This window comes from Sitophilus oryzae, unplaced genomic scaffold (genome assembly GCF_002938485.1).
Source record: "Sitophilus oryzae breed Bouriz unplaced genomic scaffold, Soryzae_2.0 scaffold_1494_pilon_pilon, whole genome shotgun sequence".
Taxonomy (NCBI): Eukaryota; Metazoa; Arthropoda; class Insecta; order Coleoptera; family Curculionidae; genus Sitophilus; species Sitophilus oryzae.
This window is the reverse complement of record NW_022146163.1, coordinates 5,289,658-5,313,409: the sequence shown is the minus strand read 5'-3', so window position 1 is coordinate 5,313,409 and position 23,752 is coordinate 5,289,658. Positions and strand designations below refer to the sequence as shown.

At 32.2% G+C, this 23,752-nt stretch overlaps 1 protein-coding gene across 2 annotated transcripts in view; it reads right to left on the bottom strand.

The window, feature by feature from the left end:
• The window catches only part of LOC115877566 (radial spoke head 10 homolog B-like), a 43,106-nt gene that overhangs the window by 7,854 nt on the left and 11,500 nt on the right, over positions 1–23,752 (bottom strand). For both annotated transcript variants that reach the window (XM_030893812.1, XM_030893811.1), the window contains exons 3-8: positions 22,470–22,638; positions 20,169–20,338; positions 17,530–17,671; positions 13,869–14,143; positions 8,747–8,994; positions 410–664 (exon numbers count right to left, since the gene is read on the bottom strand). In XM_030893812.1, coding sequence (XP_030749672.1) covers positions 410–664; positions 8,747–8,994; positions 13,869–14,143; positions 17,530–17,671; positions 20,169–20,338; positions 22,470–22,638 — 1,259 coding nt within the window. The remainder of the gene's footprint in view (positions 1–409; positions 665–8,746; positions 8,995–13,868; positions 14,144–17,529; positions 17,672–20,168; positions 20,339–22,469; positions 22,639–23,752) is intronic.

The window sequence follows — 23,752 nt, the reverse complement described above, 5'->3', positions numbered from 1 at the left end:
ACGTTAAGCATTTTTTTCTTTGTTAGGCAAATTTGTATAACTGTAAACATAACTTCTGACAAGCAGTGTCCGTTTAGGTTTAACGCAGAAGTGTTTACAAAAAATAACTATTTTATTTTGTAGATTTTCTTGCAATTCAGTGGCGAAATACCCAGAAAGGATTTTTTTGAAGAGATGAATCCGCCACATAGGTATAGACATTTTTTAATTAACTAAATGTTTGCCTCAGACAAGTTTACATAAATAATAAATATACATTCAATATAGGACCTATGTAGTTTTCGTTTGGGTAAAAGCCTTACCATACACGATTTTAATTATCGAAAGAAGTAGGTACTATCAGTACGGAAATAGTACATAGGGCTAAGGTTTTATATGTGAGACATATTTTTTGTACGTCTATGCCTACCTATACAACTGCCACAAAAACAATCTAACAAGTATCGGTTCACAATTTAATCCTTCTTCTCCACTTCCTAGCTTGGCGTACGTTCGGTATATGTTTCTTAACTGAGGTAGATATATGATAATCACGTTTTTCAAATCGGTCATATCCAGAATACTGCTCAGGCTCAAGCTTGATTCTAAAGTATCAGTTACGAATTCTTGATTGGAAGGAAGATAATTAATACAAGATAACGAAACGGGAATGTTCCCTGGTGACCTGCAAACAAATAATAATCCTACGTAAGCACATTTCTTACGTACAGGGTGTCCCATTTTTGTGTGTTTTACATGGTTTGCCAAGCTATCTTGTACACTCCGCACTAAAAAAAGTTCTAAAAAGAACAATGTTCGACTGTAAGGTCTGCTAGTAAACATTTTCAAGCTTAAAGTATCATAACACTATATACAGGGTGGTCCGAACTGTATTCCGGAAACTTCGGCAGCATATTCTACAGATAAAAGTAAGTAAAAAAGTTCGTATAAATGTATCTCCTAAAATGCTTAGTTTCGGAGATACAGGGTGGAGAAGTTTCATTTTTATTTCGATTTTTTTTTAATTATTTCTGAAGTAATGTCAATACTTGGATGAAAATTGGTGTCTAGGAGTTTTCTGACGTGGGAAATTTGATTTTGATGTCAATTTGACTCTTAATTGTAGGACGCGCCACCTACATTTGCTTTAACTGTTTTGAAGAGTAATAACTTTTCGTCCGCACCTGTATAAAATTACTGAGTAAAAAATATACATTTCCGTGACTTTCTACGTAAAAATGCCTCTTGGTAAAAATCGCTACGAGCAAACGTTCTCAAGATATTTAGAATGGAAATAGTTAATACATGTCACTATTAATAATAATAATAATAATAATATAATTTATTTTGCACGAATATCATTTACAACAAATGTAATTTACAAATAAATAATAATAATAAAAAAAAACATGCACAAAAGGAACCGAAGACAATTAAAATTTGTTTAAATTCAGTTCCTGTCAGATCACGATATCAGCTAGTATAAATGTGTGTTATGTAGCTAAATTATTTTACTGTAACTTATCTACAAATATAAGTAAATTATATAAAAATCCTATAACAAAGAAAATTTAGTATGAAATTCAAAGAAAAGTATTTTATACTAAAATAATACTGAAGTAAAAAAAACTAACTTCGAAATATTAAATGAGAAACATCTAGTGAACAATGCTGTTTTGTGAGGTTGTGGAGTAATAACTCCCTTAATTCTAAGGTTTAAGTTGTGCACATCTGTTCTGAATTTTATTTTATTCACCAAGTATGGGGGACACTCCTTAGAAATAACTCCATGAAATAAAACCAATGAATGCATCTTACGTCTATTTTCCATATTCAACCACTTATGCGAAATGGGATCATATTTTCTTATACCATAAATATTATATATTTCATTGACATAAAATATACACTTTGAGTAGATAGTTACTTGACTGAAATAATAAATTTGGGAAATTTTTATTTTTTTTTAAAATAATCACGCGAAAAAATGACGATAGAACCGTTTCTGTTGAACTTTTGGCACAAAAACATTTCATATTCAGTCTAATAACTATTTAGTCAACATTTTAATTTATGTCAATGATGACAAGTATTCATAATTTCGATTCCAAATATCTCGAGAACCATTACTCGTAGCAATTTTTACCAAGAGACCTTTTTTGCGTAAAAATAGTCGTAAATGTATAATTTATTACTCAGTAGTTGTATACAGATACAGATGAAAAGTTATTACTCTTCAAACCAGTTAAGGAACATGTAGGTGGCGCTCTCTACAAGTAGGAGCCATATTGACATCAAAATCAAATTTCTCATGCCAAAAAACTCCCAGACACCAATTTCCATCCAAATATTAACGTTACTTCAGAAATTATTTGGGAAAAATCGAAATAAAAATGCAACTTCTACACCCTGTATCTCTGAAACTAAGCATTTTGGGGACATACATTTATACGAACTTTTTTACTTATTTTTATCTGCAGAATATGCTGGCGAAGTTTCCGGAATACAGTTTGGACACCCTGTATTTAAACCAAAAACACGTAATACAAAACTAAAGTGTCAAAACGAATGAAAATGCCAGAAAATAAATAAATAAATGCGGCAACTTGACATTTTTTACAATAGAATAGAGCTTACCACCTGAATCCCTAGCGCGAAATTTAAATTCCAGTTAGTCAGCACGGGGCCGGCGCCGGCGCGGCGCGCCGCGCTATGTCCATGGTTAACAACTATACGTATACTTATAATATTAATAGATATCTTTCATTTTCTTAAACCTTTATTCAATATTTCAATTGTGATTTTCTTGGGTATAGGTTTCTTTATTAAAAATTAAATGATTTCTGGATGTTTTTATAGTTATTTTTTATACAAGAGGATAAAATGGTATTTTATCGTCGACCAAAAAGATTATTATTAATTATTTATTGAATTAATTTCGGGAAACGATAATGCAATTTCATCGTCGTGTGTAAAACAATATTTTTTTCCATAGCGAGTTACGTTTTAAAAAATATTCAGAAATTAGCATTTCAAGGAATTTATTACGAGTAGACGAGTAGAAAAAATATTATGTGCTGGGTTGGTGTTCGTTTCTATGTAATTTGACAAATAAATAAAGCTGTCTCTTTAGTTGTCAGTTTTGAGTCAATATTTTTTAATTCTCTTTCGTGTCGATTGTTGATTGAATTGGAGCCAGAAATGGCTCAAAACGAAATAAGTAAATTACCAACAGATATTCAGGCTGAGGCGACAAACGCCATATCCAAACTACTTCCATTTAAATCCCGAATAACTTATGAAAATGAATACAAACATTTTCAAAAATAGAAGCAATTAAAAAACGTGCGAGAAGAAATAAAGTTTTTAACCTATCCTCCCTGTTAAAGTATCATTTAATCTACCCTTGCGGTTAAAGTACTATTTTTGATAGATATAAGGCAATTTTAACAGTTGCTATGGAAAAAATAATTTATTTGCCGACGTTTCAATCTTTTATGCAAATCTTTCTCAAGGCATCTATAATATTTAAAAAAATAAATCATTTTAAATGAAATGCTATATATTTCGTTAGCTCAGTGATTAAGAATATTAAGTTTATTAATTAATAATATTCATATGAATTATTATAACAAATAAAATAAATTGTCACAGTTTATAGTTATTAATCCATATTGTTCAGTTGTCATATTGTTGAATCATATTTGTTAAACCTTTGTGATCTTTTTAATTTACGACCTGTTTCGAATTATAGATTTTCGATTTGAGATTGTATCAAAGTAAGATTTAAAAATATATATTAAACTACTTTTAAGCTCTTTTATCTAAATGTATATTGATAGGAAGCAGTCCTATATCAACGCGCAAACTGATAATAAGCAATAAAACGATTTAATTACATATAAAAGTAGCAAAATATGGCTAGATAGTTTGATATCTAAATTAATTGTTAGTTGTAATATTTTTATACTTACTGACGTGAAAATTTCACATGAATTTTCATCAGTTGTCATTTATACACCATCGTTCCATAATATACAGGGTGGCCCATCGAAAACGTTCCGCAAGGCATAACGGCCAGGGTAATTTTTTTTTAGAAAATTCAAAAACACGTCAATTTTGTTTGTGAGGGGGACAACTTTTGCCCCAAGAATTATTGCAAAACCTTCAACCCTCTAAGCGGGGGTGTCTTCCCCCGATTTTTTTCAAATGGGAAGAGGGGGTCAAGTGGTACCGCAGTGAAAAGGGCTTGCTATTCTCTAAACTTTCCTGCTTCGTTTTTGAAGATCAGTCGAGTCGTTGGGAAAATATGAAGGATTGAAATTTGAAAAGTTTTTAAACATTTATCAGAGTAAATGAGAAGGATAAGTTCCTTCGACCAATTTGCTGTTTTTTTCTTATTATTTCTAGATGTTTGCAATCGGATTTGCGCAGATATTCAATAAACGCCATCTGACAAACACCTTTATGGCAAAATTGTTCGCCAGTTAGTAGAAAAATTTCGCGAAACTGGTTTGCCGTTATGAATAAAAAGAGGCAGAAGGAAAATCCTGTAGTAAATGAAGCTATGGAGGTATTCGTATTGGGCCAAGTTGCCATGGACAGTATTCTGAGTACAAGAAAATTAGCCAATGAGACCGGCGGGAATCGTACAAGTTTCCAAAGGATATTAAAACAACACAAGTTCCACCCGTAGAAAATTCAGTTGGTACAAGAACTCAACGAAAACGATTTTGATCGTTGCTTGCCATCAATTTTGTGAAACTATGAGTGAACGAGTGGCGAATGATAATAATTTCCTATTTAATGTGTGTTTTTCGGATGAGTGTACTTTCTTCTTGAACGGTGTAGTTAATCGGCACAACTGTCGGTACTGGGCTGAGGACAACCCCTGGGTTTTTCACGAGGTGCACACACAAAACCCTCAGAAATTGAACGTGTGGGCTGGTATTTTTGGAAATTCTATTGTGGGTCAGTTTAACGATATCGAGAAGAACTTCAACGTATAAGTCACAGAACAGCTATCTAGCAACTGCCGCACCTGATCGTTCAACGTTGTGGCAAGTGAAACAATGCTTAAACATCTAGAAATAATAAGAAAAAACAGCAAATTGGTCGAATTTATCTTTAATTATCATTTACTCTGATAAATGCTTAAATAAACTTTTCAAATTTCAATCCTTCATATTTTCTCAATGACTCGACCGATTTTCAAAAAACGAAGCGGGAAATATAGAGAATAGAAAGCTCTTTTTCATTGCGGAGCTACTTGACTCTCCTTTCCATTTGAAAAAAGTTTGGGGATGACACCCCCGCTTAGAGGGTTGAATATTTTCAAATCATTTTGGGGCAAAAGTTGTCCCCCTTCATACCAGACAATTCCATTGTCTGATTCCCTTACTTCTCGACTTGACTAAAAGATGGCGCCTGAAAAAGTCTTTTAATTTCTGGCGGATACGTTGCGGTTGTGCAGGCAACCAGTAATACATTTTTAATTTCTGGCGGATACGCCATTTTTCTTGACAATACATTACTTATTCGATATGAAAGAATTTTTGCAATTTTTATATAATATTTGAAATCTTTTAGTTACGTAATCGAGGGCGCGGTTTTTAAATTCATTGTTGCCATCCATGGACATTATTCGGCGTCGGGCTGACTAACTGGAATTTAAATTTCGCACTGGGGATTCAGATGGTAGCTCTGCTGTAAAAAATGTCAAGTTGCCGCATTTATTTATTTATTTCCTGACATTGTCATTCTTTTTGACACTTTAGTTTTGTATTACGAGTTTTTGGCTTAAATAAATCGTGTTATGATACCTTAACCTTAAAAATGTTAAAAACTAGCAGACCTTGCAGTCAAAAATTGACCTTTTTAAGATCTCTTTTAGTGCAAAGTGTACAAGATAGCTCCATAGCCGTAAAAAACTCATCGCAACTTTATTAGAATATTTTGAACGGGAAAGCGGTAGTAATGGCTCTTTATGTCCCTTAAGTGCTGTTAAGAAGGTGAGTTTTGTTGATATAAATAAGAACTGTTTATATATTTATAATTAATCTTTTTTTGTTTCCTAAAATATTTTGATTAAAAGAAAATATATAAAAGTGGGCAACGCTGTGCCGGTCAAGCTTAATCACGTGACTAAAAGTTTATTTTTTGATATGAACTATACAGGATGGCGCCTCTCATACGACGCGGAGGCTCCAAGGAGAACGGTAGTTTATATCGAAATGAAGTTTTGGCAGCGTATGCAGGTTAATTGAAAGCATTTTATAAAATTTTTTAGAGTTCTACAGGTGTCCTCAAATAGTACAAATAGTACACAAAAAAAATTGCGTTTTTTGTAATGGAACACCCTCTATATTGATTGATTTTCGAATTCTATGTAGAAATAAAGGTGAGTTTTATTAAAGAAGCATATACCTAAAATGTAAGGATTTTGACATATCTCACATTTTGTAAAAATGAAGAGTAAATTTAAAATTTCAATAACAGCTACCTAAATTTTAATTGACCTTGTATAGTCTGATATTTAATTAAAGCAACTATTGTATGTTAAACCAAATTAACATTTGACCCGAAAAGTTATACAGAGTGAGACAAAATTAATATGTCACTTTTAAAAACAGATTACTTCTTTATTTTAAATAGAATACCCAGTATATTATTCCGGTGTTCATTGGGAAATTCATATATCTCCAAAATATTATTAAGGTTGCCTACCCCTCAGACAAAGATTTTTCTAGATATTTTTATTTTTATGATTTTGCTTCAGTAGATCTTAGAAAAAAATCTAGGTGGGGGTGATATACCTTTTATTAATTTAACAAAAATTAAAGGATGTAGAGTAAAATACTCAAGGGTAATAAAAAGATTAAAACATATTTTAATTATTACAAAATTAAAACTAGATATCAACCTATAATTATGTGACAAAAATTAGCTAGGTGAAATAAAATGCTCAAAATGCTTCCTTTCCTGTTAACTGCATAAAATGATTGTCTTTTCATGTTAAAAGGCATACGTGGAGTGCTACTTCGAAAATCAGCCACAATCATTTCTCTCATGTTGTCGGCAATAGTTGGTTGAGTTTTGTAAAAACTCTCTTTAACATATCCGTACATAACAAAGCACAGTTTAGATAAAATCAGGAGCATTTAAGTATTCTATTAATTGGTGAATGCACACTGCATTTATACTTCTCTTATAAAAGTCACCTTTATTTTTCTCCCAGAATCCAGAAATCAATTAATATATAGGGTGTTCCATTACAAAAAACACAACTTTGATATGTAACTTTTTGGGGGGACACCCTGTAGAACTCTCTATATTTTAAAAAAGTGCTCTGAATTAACCTACATAGCTCACAATATTTCATTGCAATATAAACTGTCGTTCTCCTTGGAGCCTCCGCGTCGTATGAGAGGCGCCACCCTGTATACTTATAATTAATACTATAGTCTGTGAAGCGAATAACTTTGAATTTGACAGTTCCGGCGGGCTTTTCTAGTGTTAATTTTATTAGGTTAGCAACTTGCGGCCATGCTGACGCAATGCCGTCTCTAATAGAACAGCCTCACTTGACTATGGCTGAAATCGCACTCCATAGTCAATGTAGACAGTTTTAGTGTTAAGAATAATAATTTTAAAAAATATGTGGTCATCTTTTCACAAGTTTATATTAGTTTATTAATTGTAGTAAACATTATGTGGTGTGTGGTGTGAATATTTTATATGTAATTTTTTGGATTATATTCGACACTATTTTTCCATATGGACACAACACTGATGAAGGCTGTAATGTTACCCGAAACGTTTTTTTTTAAACCAAATAAAAATAATGAAAAACCAAATGAAAACTTAATCAGCGTTTTTCCCGAACCTAAATCCCAAGAAAATCAAAAATTTTAGAATAATTTTACATATAAAATGACAGCGATCTTTATTTCATAGCCATCTCTGACGCCTTTTTTTCTATGATATTGTATTATTTGCAAATATAATTTTTCGAACATTGATACTTGCAAAATATACATATAAATTTTGTGAATTCAAATAATAATACATCACTATTAGTAGATATTGAATGTTTTCCGTTAAATTAGATCGATTTTCAAACCCCAAAATTTAAAATATATTTTACATTTTATCCATTATCTGAATTACCTATTCATTATTTGTATATTGTAAAACATTTGCTGCATTTGTGTGGTTCATAGTTTATTTGCCAATAATAAGTATTTATTACTATAAACAGGTATATGTATTGTATTTATTATCTGTATATTATGTATATTTCATGTAAACTATATCATTTTTAAAATACAATGTTTATGAATGAACATGTATCAATAACAATGTATCATGAATACATGTTTTCCATGTATTCTACAACATATTTATTAATCCGTAGTATCTAACTAGCGTGACGTCATCAATCTCGCTCCGAGGCTGTTCTATTAGAGACGGCATTGGTCTGATATTTAGAAATGTCAAAAGCTGATGGCATTTTACATTTGGATATTATGACATTTTGTGTTGATTTTTGCAAGAAGAGGAAGAACTGTCACTTGTTTTATTATTTTCCTTTTTTATTTCACGAAAGTAAAAAGAGTTACCTATCTGATTCGTTCAGGCACTCAGTTTAAAGAATATCAGTAACTTTTTTGACAGAGGAATTTTATATTTACCATGTTGGTAAAAAATAACGGTCAAAATTCAAAGTTATTCATGTTATAGACTATATATTGATCATTTTACTTACGGTTTTACAAAGCTATTGAGATCGATTTCGCTTATTTCCGATGTGTTCACGTAAAGGCACTTTTTCAAAATGTTGTCTACGAAATACGTCAAATCAACTTCTTCTATAACGTTATGAATTGGAATTTTTAAAGGTGGCTCGTTCCCGGTATTAGTTTGTAACAATTTTAAGTATTGTCCGGTTTTAATGTTGATTGAACTCCTTAATATATTTGATATGGATCCTTTGCTTAAAGATGACAAGTTTTCCTGCAAATAAAGGTAGAAACGTGACAAACTTACGGTGATAACTTCCTATGGATACTTATTTTCACTTTAAGTTAAAAATAACACACTGGCTAAACCGCTATACCGGGTGCGTCTCAAACATGGCTCACCCCTATAACTTTTTTATTTTTTCAGATAAAACAACGAGATTTGGTATGTTAGCATATGGCATAAATTGGGATTGATTGACGTATTCAATTGTTTTCGGCCACTTCCGGTTTCACCGGAAATGACTACAACTTTTGATTTTTAAATGGCACCCCCGCACAGTGGAACGAGCTTATAGGAGCGGTTGGACATGAGGTTTTTTACATGATACTTTCAATCTGGAAAACTTACAATTATTTTCATATCCTGTTTATATTATGTAAAGAGGGACGTCTTAAATTATAACAAAAAATTGTTGCCTTACATAACTTAAACCATATATAGGGCGCCCCAAAAATATAGTGTGTTTTACCAAAACCAACTTTTTTAAAGCCCATAACTTTGCTTCATTGTTATCAATTTTTTTTTCGTTTTGAGATTTTGGAGAGGAGGAACTTTGAGTTTTATTAGAAAAAATATTTTTAATAGATTAATAATTTATTATATAGGGTGGTCAACAAAAATCAGCCTTTGAAAATTGCATAATTATTGCATTTTAATAAACGCGGTTTTAGATAAAGTTAATGTTTTCTGGACAAAATAATGTTAAAAAATAATGGTTTAGCATGTTTTTCGTTTCGTTTTTGAATATTTCAGCCAAGTGATAACCATATTAAATTACTGTATATTTGAAAATTATTTGAACGACTAGCATTATTTGTTAATGTCAGGGTAAATGTCAAATAAGGCGTGCGGGGAAGTATCACTTTACGCATTTGTTAGGAAAATAACTATAGTAAAGTGATACACTAATTTCTCATTAACAAGTCATATTTGAGAATTATTTTTTTAATAGTTGTGCTTATAATAATAAAAACCGTAGATGTATCCTAAAAGGAGGGGGGGGGGGGTGCAATGATTTGGAAATTTATACATAAATGTTAAGAAGGATAGTATCTAATAATAATAATATCGGGATAACCATATATTTTTAAAGCCAGATTTGTTCAACCTATATAAATTACTTAAAAGCCCCCTGGAAATAGTATCCATCGTATAGTTCAAAATTTGTTTTTTCAAAAAACGGCAAATTGGGGCAACTCTTTTATATATGTTTATAATAAGAGAGATCTGTAATAAAAATTCAAAACTTTTTAATTCAAAAATATATAGTGGGTGATTGATGAGAATGAGATGTATGTACAACACTTTGGCAAAAATTCATTAACAAAGAACGAGTTAAATTAAAAAAATAATATTTTTAAAAAACCTACCACAGCTTGGGCAATAAAAAAAATCAAATTGTGGTAATATTTTCAACATGAATTAACCTTTTTGAAAACGGTTAATTTTAAACCTTTGTAAAAACGACAAAATACATTTTTGTTTTCTAAAAATTAGTTTTTAAGAGAGGCCTGACATTTGTTTTTGAAACTACCATATTCAGTTTCCCATTTTCCCAAAAAAAATTTTAGCCCCATGTCCAACATTTAACATGGACTCGTTCCATTGTGCCACGGTATTTTTTTACTTTATTCGATAGAAAATGACACTCTGAATCGAATGACATCATATGTCAATTTTTGAGATAGTCACTCAAAAACAAATTCTATTTTAAATTTCAATCTAGAGTGCTATGGCTGTGTTAAAAACACTAATTTTTAATCAAGAAGCCTTGGAAAAATAGATTTGATGTTTTTAGTGTCTTGTCCTGGCCGGTTAAAAGATGCCCAAATCGTATTTTTAATCATATCTCAATTTTTTCAAATGGAACGAGGGTTTGGTTTTATTACATTAGCATATTTGGAAAAAGTATTTTTTTACGAATAATTTGATACCACACACTTGGTATTTTGAGTCAAATTGTCGTTATGAACCGCATGTTAGAATTTCAAATAAACCATATGCCAAAATGTCAAAAGTTGACATATGATATGTCATTCGATTCAGAGTGTCATTTTCTATCGAATAAAGTAAAAAAATACCGAGAGTGCCATTTAAAAACCAAAAGATGTAGTCATTTCCGGTGAAACCGGAAGTGACCGCAAACAATTGAATACGTCAATCAATCCCAATTTATGTCATATACTAACATACCAAATATCATTGTTTTATCTGAAAAAATAAAAAAGTTATAGAGGTGAGCCACTTTTGAGACGCACCCGGTATACTAACAATACCGTCATCCGGCGGCATGATATTTATACAGGGTGGCGCACCTCATTCGCCTCGGTTGATTATACGAAAACGGAAAGATGTAGAAACAAAATATTTTATGGGTATACAGGGTTTTCCAGACTGAGCGTGCAATAAAAGTTTCTAGAGAACTAAAATATCTAGATTGGATATTTTTTGCACATTATTGTTTCACAGCGAGATCTATCGATTAAAAATACTCTCAATATGGCGGCAGTTCCGGAAATACCGGAACTTGACAGCAACTTCCTTGTTTTAAATGTGTATTACCGTTTTTTATTACATACTTAAATTCTCTGTAAAATTTTATGACTTTTGATGTTAAACACTGTATACCTAACAATAACCGTTTTTGAGAAAAAAAATGTTTAAAATTTTGGAACGAAAAAAACTTGCCTGTCAAAAAATTTGTATAGCCTAAAATTCAAATTTAATGATTACCACAGTCAATGCGGCATAAAGAGAAGACATGTGGAAATCTATTTCAAATATTCAATTAATCGAATGTCATATAATATTGGCCGTAGTTGTCATAGAAAAACTATTAAAAAATTATCATAATTCACTTTTTTCAAATAGAAACCCACTTTTTTTATTTTAATAGCAAAAAGGTTTTTCAATGCGTTATTTTTTTATTATACATGTTCCTATACTTAAAATAAATCGTTTTTAAGTTATTTAAGATATAGTTTGAAAGCGCATGTTATTTCTCGATTTTAACTACCTAGTAGCCTATGACTTTAAACGTCAAGCGATGTGAAACAATATATCTGTCCATATTATATTGTAAAACTTTGTTTAAAAACCAGTTTGTTATCAATCAATTCCAAGCTTCTAAGCAAAGTTTGCGCCGTTTTCTTTCGATCATATAATATCAAATATTATATATCACTAAGGAGCGAAAATACGAAATATAAGTATTTTTAAAAATACACTTTATAAAATTTTAAGCAGGCAGTATTTATAATACGAAATTAAAAAAAAATAGTTTTCTAACAGAAGGAAATAAATTGTCTGATTGACATTTAATGTCAAAGGAGGCTAAATAAAATCAAAAAAATATACGCTTTGAAACTAAATGTTGAATAACTTAAAAACGATTTATTTTAGGTATAGGAACATGTATAATGAAAAAGTATCAAATTAATAAACCTTTTCACTAGTGAAATAAAAAAATAAAAAAGTGGGTTTTACTCAAGGACTGTATATATTCTAAAGGACTGTTCGATCGCGTCAAATCGCCGCTCTCGTAGTCGCCGTGGAATGCTGCTCCACAGTGCGGCGGATGGTTATTCTAGCGGGACAAAATCTCAAGAGCAATGTTTGGGACTCAATTTATTAATAAATAACTACAAGATAATAAAACTAACGGACAGACGGACAGATGGACAGACGGACAGACGGACAGACGGACAGACAGACAGACACCATGAAAATATTTTGTATTTAGGTCATTTATGACCCAAATAACTCATTTTGAATGAAATTAAAAAAAACTTTTTTTTGCCGATCTTAATAGCCTACCATACCTATTGGTATGGTCGGCTAAAAATAAAGCAGTGTCTGTTGGCGGAACGAATGGATATGCTACTAGTGATTTTATTTTGTGAGGAAAATTGCTTCTTGGCCTCAAGGGCTTATGCTTAAAGATATCCAAATAGGAATCTTCCTGATAAGTGTTTCTTTGAAAAAGTACTTGTCTTATTTCGCAGAGTTAGTAGTGTGGTTTATAAAAAACGGATTAGGCTGAAACCTGTCGTTGGAAGTTGGAAGTGAAGAAAATGAACTTGGCCGCAATTGGCTCTTTAATAAAAAAAAATCCATATATCTACAAGCCATCGTAAAATAAATCAAAGAACTACTTTGTTTTTTCTGATAGAATAATACATAGATATTTAATAAATATTATTTATTAGACTATTGTAGGTAAATTAAATAAAAGTAAACTGGTAAAAGTTTAAATAAGTCCATAAACTAATTTCGATTTTGAAAATAGCCACTAACAGTCACGAGAAACTTCTCATGACGACACTAGCTTTCTTGGTTGCCATTTTATTGAATAATTGCTCTTTATTCAAAATCTGAGCTAGATAAGTATAAGAAACTCTAGGAAACCTTAATACAGTTTGAAAGAACATTTGAATCTGCTTCAATTTATTTAAAAAAAATACAGGGTGTTTCATTTGAAATAACGAAGTTTTTATGTAATATAAATATTTAAAATAGACCAGCAATTTTTGATACCCCTGTATACATTAAACGAAGCTATCAAAATTTTTAGTAAAGTTTATTTCTTCGGCTTAAAAGTCAGCACAAGGGTTAATTCTGAAAAGCAATGTACAGGTTGTTGACAATCTTTATTATTATAGCATGCATATTTAAATATTTTTAAATATCTCAGAAACCAAAGCTTATAAACATATTTAAGCCTTATAATAAATGCCTTATTTTGTGTCCAAGGGTCCAAATATGACATAAAATACCGTAGTGGATCTTAGTTCTGACATACCCTGGCCCCATGCCCCCCCCCCCCTTCTGTCTCCGCCACCGCATTTAACATAGAAAAGACCTACCTTTGTATTGATCTGCTGAGATATATCTTTATATATTTGAGTTGGAGTACGGAAGTCACTCTTTGGGTTGGTTGTCGAGAAGTTTTTTTCTGAACTTTCTTCGATGTTATCTGTCTGATTTTTCGTATAGGTACAAGGTTTGTCATCTAGGAAGAGCGGATCTTTTTCAACGGTTATGCCATTGCCACAGAATATTACGCCGGGACCGTGTTTTTTATTGTACTCCCACGTTCCGGCCAATCTAGCTCCATTATCATATCCGAAATTCATTATGCCTAAGAAAAGATTTATTTAAATTATGCATACAGAGTGTCCCAGATTGAGATTGCATTAGAATATATATTTGCATAGAGAACTAATATATCTAGACCGGAGCTTTTTTTGCATATCATTATTTCGCTCAGAGATCTCTCGTTTAAAATTGTTTTCAATATGATGGCACATAATATATATTTCATATCAATTAAACTTTTAGTTACATAATCGAGGGCGAGATTTTTAAATTCATTATTGCTAACTATGGACATATTCGACGCCGTGCTGTCTAACTGGAATTTAAATTTCGCAGTGGGGATTCAGGTGGTAGCTCTGCTGTAAAAAATGTGAAGTTGCCGCATTTATTTATTTATTTCCTGACATTGTCATTTGTTTTGACACTTTAGTTTTGTATTACGAGTTTTTGGTTTAAATAAACAGTGTTGTGATTTGTGATACTTTAAGCTTGAAAATGTTTACTAGTACCTAGACCCTGCAGTCGAATATTGTTCTTTTTAGAACATCTTTGAGAGCGAAGTGTACAAGATAGCTTAATAGCCGTAAAAAACTCATCGCAACTGTATTAGAATATTTGGAACGGGAAAGCGGTAGTAATGGCTCTTGATATCCCTTAAGTGCTGTTAAGAAGGTGAGTTTTGTTGATGTAAATAATAACTGGTTATAAATTTATAATTAACTAGCGTGTACCAGCGACTTCGTTCGCATCGAATTAATCATTTGTAATGGTGATGATAAAGCAAAGCAAGAATTTCCATTAACATACAAACTGGATCAAATTTTCTCACATTTATGTCAGCATGGGAAAAACAATATGGCGATATTATTATATAACTTGGTAATATTTGAGGGGTAGTTTCATCTCGTTGGAATTTGACTTGCGAAAAATCCGTTTGCCAAAAATAAGCTTTTTACGTCAAGCAGTTTAAGCAGAATCGTGGTTAAGAAATAACCCAACTTTTTGGAACAACCTGTATGATTTTTTAAAAAATTTCAAAATATGTAAAAAAATCAAATAAATTATGCTTGTCCAAGCGTTTTCCCGAAAGACTAACCGTTTTTTAAATAACAAATATTGTAATATTTGAGGGGCGTTTTCACCCTCTTGGAACTTGAGATTCGAGAAACCCCTCCTTATCGAACCTCTACACCCCACAGTCAATCCGTTTGCCAAAAATCAGCTTTAAACGTCAAACAGTTTAAGCAGAATCGTGATTACTCAATGGGCATATTTTATGAAACACCCTGTATAAATTTATAAAAATCTTAAAATATGTAAAACAACAAAATAAAATATACGTGTTTAACAGTTTTTTCGAAAAACTCACCGGTTTTTAAATAAAAAATATTTTAATTTTTGAGGGATAGTTTCACACCCTTAGAATTCGAGTTTCGAAAAATCCCTTCTTATCGAACCTCTACACCCTAAAGTCAATCTGTTTTCCAAAAATCAGCTTTTTACGCGCTTTAAGCAGGATCGTGATTATTCAATGACCAGATTTTTCGAAACACCCTGTATACATTTTAAAAAAATCTTAAAATATGTAAAAAAACAAAATAAAATATACGTGTTTAAGCGTTTTTTCGGAAACTTGACCGTTTTTTAAATAAAAAAATATTGTAATATTTGAGGGGTGGTTTCACCCTTTTGGAACTGGAATTTCGAAAAATCCCTTCTTATCGAACCTCTACACCCTAGAATCAACCTGTATGCCAAAATTGAGCTTCTTACGTTGCGTGGTTTGAGCAGGATCGTGATTAATCAGTATGTCAGTGACTTAAGGATTTTATATATTAGTATTGTTGCGGACCGGTGTGGACTCGACCTAACCTAACTATATAGCCCGCCCTAACTATATAGCCCGCCCCCCGACGAAAAACGTAACAGTATAGATTTATTTTTGTCTCCTAAAATATTTTGATTAAAAAAAAATATATAAAAGTGGGCAACCCTGTGCCGGTCAATCAATCACGTGACTAAAAGTTTATTTGGTATGAACTGTCGTTATCAATTTCAATAATCAAATTTAAAAGAAAACTATGAAATGGGCTGTCTCTGTCATTGAATTAATTAATCAAAATTTATCATGAGTCATTTTTTTCAAAGGGAAATCTTTTTAAATCCATTAGCAGACAGGTTTTTTTATTTTTTGAGTATATCATGTTTTTTCATTGATTTCATTTTCTCATTCATCATTTAAGTATATCATGTCCCTATAGCTAAAGTAGCCCATTTCAAGTAATTTAGAATTTAAAAAAAGTTTTGTTCCTAATTTTAGATTAATCATAGTAGCCTATGATTTTAAATGTCAAACAACGGAAACAGCAAAAAATATGATGTTAGTTCAAATTCTCTTAATAACAATTTATCAAAAAAAACGAAAACGAAATTATATTACCATAGAAACGTTTTTCGATTTTTAGGGATTGAAGTATATTTTCATGTTTTTTAATTTTCTCTAAAACGGTATGGAAATTTGGAAAAATATAAACGGAATTAACCGTTTTAGAACAAGCAAAATTTTTAATGCATTTTTCTCAAAATCAATAAATAATAAAAATCCCCCTTAAAGGGGATTAACATGCAGAATGAGTGGGAAAAAGCTACTCACAATAGAACTCAATGGAGAAGAGTTGTAAACTCAGTTAACAGCGACAACCAAAAAGTAAAAAGGCAACAAAGCAATTAAATTTTTGAATGTCCGTGTTAGTGCGGTAGGCAGATAACATCACGTATCGGGCTTTTCAGTCACAGAAAAGCTCATGAAAGAAAACGCCTTGTGTGACCATCTTTATGTGTGTCGAATACTCGTCAGCGAGTAAAACGGCTGTATAATAAAAAAGTTTTTCCTATTGTAAAAGCAATCCGGGGACATAGTGTAGAGTGTTTGATATCAAAATTCATGAAATTTTATACAGAATTCAAAGATATAATAAAAAGTGGGAATATCAATTTAAAATAAGAAAGTTGCTGGCCAACGTTTGCTACTTCCTGAAGTCCCGCCATATTAAGAATATTTTTAATCGATCTCTCGCTGTGAAGAATCTCCGATACAAATATCTTAGTTCTCTAGAAACTTCCGATGCAAGGTCAACCTGGGAAACCCTGTACATTGTCTTAATATATCGTTTATTGTCAATAATAGTTGATAATATTATTCATTCAGAGCAGATATAACAAGGTCTTTCTTTTATTATGACCATACACCATATGATCGAAAAAAAGGCGTCAGCGATGGCTATGAAATGAAGATCGTTGTAATTTTGTATGTAAAATTATATGGGGAATGTCATCGATCGTCATTTACAACCAACTGGACGCCGTTTTTTTCGATCATACGGTACTATTGCCATAGAAAAACAATGCCATATCATAATGGAAATATACCTGCTCCAGAACGCATTCCAGTAATCCAATTGCCCTTATACCAATTGTAGTTAACAAAACTGAAACTATTTTGTGGGACTAAATTCCATACGTATTCCCCATATCCGTCCTGATACCCATCACTCCATTTGCCAACGTAGTACTAAAACAATTATTACGTTTCATGTATACCATTGAAGTAGAAGTAGAGTATAAAATACTTCCAGTTAAAAAATATCAACAATAATTTACCATTTTATAATAATGCTAGATATTTAAAAGATTAGAAATTTCAATATTAAATGGTTACATATTTTGTAAAAGACAGAGTTAAAATTTTAGGTTGATATAGTTTGTAAAAGACAGAGTTAAAATTTTAGGTTGATATAGTCTGTCCAACAGGTGGTATAATGAATTTTTTTAAAGGTATATAATTAAAATTTTAGAAGATGTTCATAAAAAATTAAGCACTATTTGATTAAAAAAAGCCAAATTACCATTAAGATCGATCTTATATTTTATCTTCTCATACTATATATTTCATACAGGGCGCTACAAATTCGAGGTACGAGCGATTGGTATCTCGGTGTAACCGTACTAAATACAAACATGGTTAAATTGGGGTAAAGTTGCGCCTTTGGGATGTTTACCAAGATGCCATCAAAAAAGTTTTAAAAATTTTAAGGATTGCTTAGTTTTTTGGAAAATAAATTTTATTTTTTCCTGTCGTTACTTTCTAGAAAATCAAAAAAACTAGTACACATTCTCATAGTCCTTCCCCTAGGAGATGCAAGACCTTGTCGTTGGTGGGGAAGCTCCTTGTCAGGTGCTGGCAGAATCTCCTCTAGCATTTTGGCTCGGTCCAAGAAGCATCTCACTCATTGTCTTGTCTCTGGCTGTAGTGGCCAGGGAATTGCACCAAGACATTTAAACCAGGCACCTTCTACTGTCTGTGGTCATGTCTCGCCGGTAGAGGGTGTGGGGGGGTCTTGGCTTAATCGCCTCGACCAAGAGGAGACAACCTCACCAAAATTTGTTGTTTTATTTTACGTTGTGAATAAATGTTAGTAGTTATTAAAATTGTTATAAAAATATATAATTCTAATAAAAATAGATAAGTTATAATAAGTATTTATTAACACAAACATCCGATACGCTACTGAAGCAGGTAAGTCAAATTAACGTATCTAAATTCTTTGACATCTAATCTTTGACAAGTAATAAATAAAAGCTAAAAATGCAAGAAAAATATATAATTTAGTTAATTTAAGTGAATTTCATAAATGATCGGTTTACTACACGTATGTATATTATATAGTCACTTACTAGCGAAAAGTTGTTCCATTATTTTACTCAATTTTTGCCGAGATCTACCGCACGCTACACAACCAACTATTTTAGAGTCTTTTTCGATAAATCGCGATAGTGTCACTGTTAATTTAAGTTCTGCCACAATTTCCATCTAGATTTACTACCTTTATACAACTATCAGTAGTAGAATAAATAATAAATAACATAAAATAAGCTCCGTAAAGACTGACAAATCCACAAAATTTCAAATCAAATTCAAATGTGTCAAATGAATCGTCAAACAGAACTGTCAAGGATCCCCACCCTAGAGAGCTTTTATGGTGGCTTTTCCGCCCACCATGCACGAATACATGGATAGCATTATGCTCCTTCCTTAGTCTTCTTATTCAAAGTTGTTAAGGTACCCAAAACAAAAAAAAAGTATAAATTGTGGCATATCATTGTACTGAGGAAATTGAGTTCTTTCAAAAACTGAAATAAAAAATGCAGGTCCGTATTTGTATCTCATGCATTATTAGCTAATTTAAAAATCTAAAAATACTATCAGATAGCCCTAATAAAGTGGATATGACAATGTGCAATTAGTTTTTTGGTTTTCTGAAAAGTGACAGGAAAAAATAAAATTAATTTTCAAAAAAATCTGTTTTTCCAAAAAACTCAGCAATCCTTGAAATTTTTAAAACTCTTTTGATGGCATCTTGGTGAACATCCCAAGGGTCAACTTTGCCTCAATTTAACCATCTTCGTATGGATTACGGTTTCCGAGATACCAATGCTCGTGCCTCGAATTTGTAGCACCCTGTATAGTCTATTTAATTTTTTGATGTTGTTTCGTTGAACTACCTGAATCCATTTTGGCTTTTGATCATATCAGTGTGAGAAGCTGTGAAACTATAAAATGTTCCGGGATAGTTGAATGTTATTGTATCCAAAAACCACGTAATTACGTCCTCCTTTACGCGTTAACAATTTTTCGACAATTTTGTTTTCATTTGAAACTGTCACAGCACAACGTGGCGGCGACGCCCAGTTAGGGTTCTTTTTCACTGAATTTTTACTGCCCGAAACAGCGTTACATTACACAAACTTCGTACCTCAGTGTTTTATAGTTTCAATAACTGTACTAGTAAAAACTAGAATACTTAAAAACTTAAAATATTTAAATATATGACAAAGCCACGGTTTTTATATTTTGTCAATGCGATCACCATGAACTGTAATCGGGACTGCGTAAATACAGAGCCGGAAAGTTCTGATTTCTGCCGTACTGAGCGCTGTTGTCGAAATTTTAAAAATCAACTGAAATGCGCCAAGCCTATAAACATTTGTCTAAATTTTGTCATGCTTACATCATTATTGTTCCAAATCATACAACCTTCCCCATTAATTTTATCATTTGACCAACTTCCTTTATACTTGGTACCATTTTTAAACTGTCTAAATCCATATCCGTGCCTCATATCATTTATAAATTCGCCATCATACCAATTGTTTTGATCGTACACCATCCAACCTTTACCTTAAAATAAAAAATATGATTGGTTTTTCTCGTAGATTAAGAGTATTTTCTACAATATTCTTTAGTATTCTTTATTCCGATTTGCCTCCAAAACTTGATTACCAGACATATATTTTTCTAGAAAAAATTATTACTAATTTAAAAAAATAATTTTTTCCAAATTAATAGATCGTTAGGTGCATAGAGAAGGTTTTCGAATGTTCTCGTATGTACTACTCCATTCCAGTGGGACTCGATCCTTCTCGAATCTTCGAATGAAGCATTGCGGTGTCTATGCGATGTTAAGGTCATCCGAGGGCGGGCCATATTGTTAGGTTAGGTCGAGTCCACACCGGTCCGCAACAATATAAAAAATAAATCTTATTTTTACGCCAGGAATCTCCAGGCGAGATATGGTACATGTTTTTGGAAACGCCCTGTATATTATAAATAATATTAGACTCATTTCTTAAGTGCTCTACTCACGCGGCAATTTTTATTTCAATCAGCAGGGAACCATTAGCAGGACCCAACAGATTGTGTGTTGTATCAAATTGGCGCTCTCCTCCATACGATGCAATTAGCAGGACAGCAATCAGTTCAAGAGACATCAAAGTTGTGAGATTTGTGATATTATTATGGCTCCATATTTAACAAAAAAAAAGTTGACATTGCATTAGCAATGTCTGTAATTCCAACTCATAATAAAAGAAGGTGGTGAACTAAAAACTGGTTAAGGCAAGCGAGGAATGTCCTTATAAAGGGCAATAATTTGCGTCCAGATTTCTTTCTCTAGGGCTAACATCTTGACCACTTTAAAACAGTTGCTACTAATACTTAAAACAAAACGAAACGATACACGTCGCCAGTCGGTTTCTGTGGAATTGTCTTGCGCGCTCTACACACGTCCCAACTTACAGGAATCCGAAATAAAATTGTTTGGGCAGCCGAGACAATCGCCAATTTGCAAATTGTCCCTTATTAATGTCACAATTACTCTACACACAACGCAATCTGCAGGGTGCCTGCAAATTTTGCCCTACAGATTGAAAAGAAATTGCCGCGTGAGTAGGGCACTTTAGGGCTCAAACTCATTGACGACCAGGTCGCAACGACCTGGCCGTCGGCTGGCCGGATGTATTGCGTTTTTAGCTGCGGCCAGATGAACGACCAGTTTCAACAGAGTTGTCAAATCTAACGATTTTTTACGTTTTACCAATTAGAAAATATTGTTTCAGAAATATTAAAATATCCGAGTTAACTAAAAAGGGAAGTTGCTATTCACCACAAACAAAAAGCATTGTGTACGCGCGACCGACAAAAAGGGATCTTTTTTCTACTGATATGGCGCCCTTATCGACTTTAGAATTAAACATATTAGGGTCATCGTAAAAAAAGATCGTCAGACACTGGCTCTAAATATAAGCAGGTAGAAAATTTAGCTTCCAGTTATTTCAATGTTTACAATATAACGAAGAATCTACAACAGTAATTACTTCTCTTTTTATGAATGTTTAAGTTACTTTCTTAATTTTTTTTTCAAGATAATGTACCTAGTAGAATTATAGTCTAATGAACCCTGTTTGAAAAACCTTGTTCTCCTTGTACATGACTACGATACAACTAAAAAAACTAATTTAATAAAAAAAACAAGTGATTGTAGAAAAACTTGAAATATTATATTTTTTATTTTTAACATCGAAACTCAAAGGTATAATAACAGGTATCATACCAACTATAAATAGAGTAGGTATGTCATATAAAAATGTTTTTACTAGAATCGACCTTTGATAAAAAAAGGGATTAGATTTAAGTTTACCTTTGATCCAGTCTGTATACTATTTCTTTGGATTTTCTGCACGTGTGCAAAAATTACACTAAAACACTATATCTTATAGAAAATAAATTATTGTGCCTTGAATTTGAGGGATTTCATCTGAAAAACTATTAATTTGGAAGAAAACCGGCAACAAGCGGCAGAAAATAATATTTCCGCGCAGTCTTCTGGTCGCAACGACCAACGGACGGCCAGGACGTTAGTGTGCGCTATTTCATTTGATTTAATGGTTTTAGAGGTAGGTGCGGCCTGGCCGGTGCGACCTGGTCGTCAGTGTATTTGAGCCCTTAGTCTTTTTATTCGAAGCACACTTACCACTTCGTTGACCAGTGTTCCATTCGCCATTGTAAAATATTGGTGTCGAGTTGATATTAAGAACGCCTTTTCCGTGAAAGAATCCCAAACAAAAATCGCCGTCGTAGACGCTCAAGTCAGGAAGAACCATCTCTCCACGACCAGAAGGATATCCATTTTTAAACTGCCCCTAAATATATATTTTATATTACTGATTGTCTTGGAGTTTTGGTGTGGTTTCAAATTATGTTAGTAATGGCATTTGTGTTTCCTTACGAATTAACAATAAATGGGATACATTAGATCAGTCATTTGATGATATTGCTGATCTCAGACCATAGATAAAAGAAACAAGTTTAGATTGGAAAGTGCCCATAAGGACAATGTAAATACTATTTGGCGCTATTTTACAACGGTCGCTCTCCAAAGCTTTTGATAATTTCGGCTTTTTCCGGAATTATGTCGCCAAATATTATTTATTCAAATTTATTATTACTTTCTTTTAATTTTTTTGAATGAAATACAGTGTGTTGCATATAAGAAACTTTATTTTATATATGGACATGTATGAAGTACCTATGAAACAATGGAAACCGACGTTATGCCACGATCAACGATGGTTTTTGCAGTTCACAGTTCACACAGCTTTTTAAGTTTCTATACACTTTTTCACAATTATCACGGGTTTGAGTAAATAAAATTTAAATTAAACTCACAAGATAGCAATAATTACTTTGAAAATGGATGCTTTAAACACTTTTTTTAAACCCCCTCCCCCCCAAGAACCATCGCTTTCGAAGATCCCAGATGACTGTTTATCTTCAACATAAATTAAAATTTATTTTTCCTTATTGTTAGCATTCTGGTTTCGTTCTATAAAATATTGCGTTCAAGTAAAATTGTTTAAAAATGATAAGAATTTGCTATAACAGCGCTTTCAGATGGTGCGGACCGTCGTGTCCGCGCGGATGTTTTTTCAAGATAGCTCGTCCGGACGGAACATACGCGACCCATGTGAAATTGTGCATTTAAACTCATGGAACTGGCGGACGGTAAGCGCGGACGCTCCGCTCCATCTGAAAACGCTGTAACTCAGTAATTTTTCGAAAGAAAAAAAATATTTTATAGCATATATCGCTAAAAAGCTTTAAATTAGCACTTTTTATGAAGTCATGACAATGTCAGTCTCAGTTTCGCACTGAACACACAGCTATATATAGCTATATATTTATATATATATATATATAAGTCATATACATATGTCAGTCTATATATATATATATATATATATATATAGCTATATA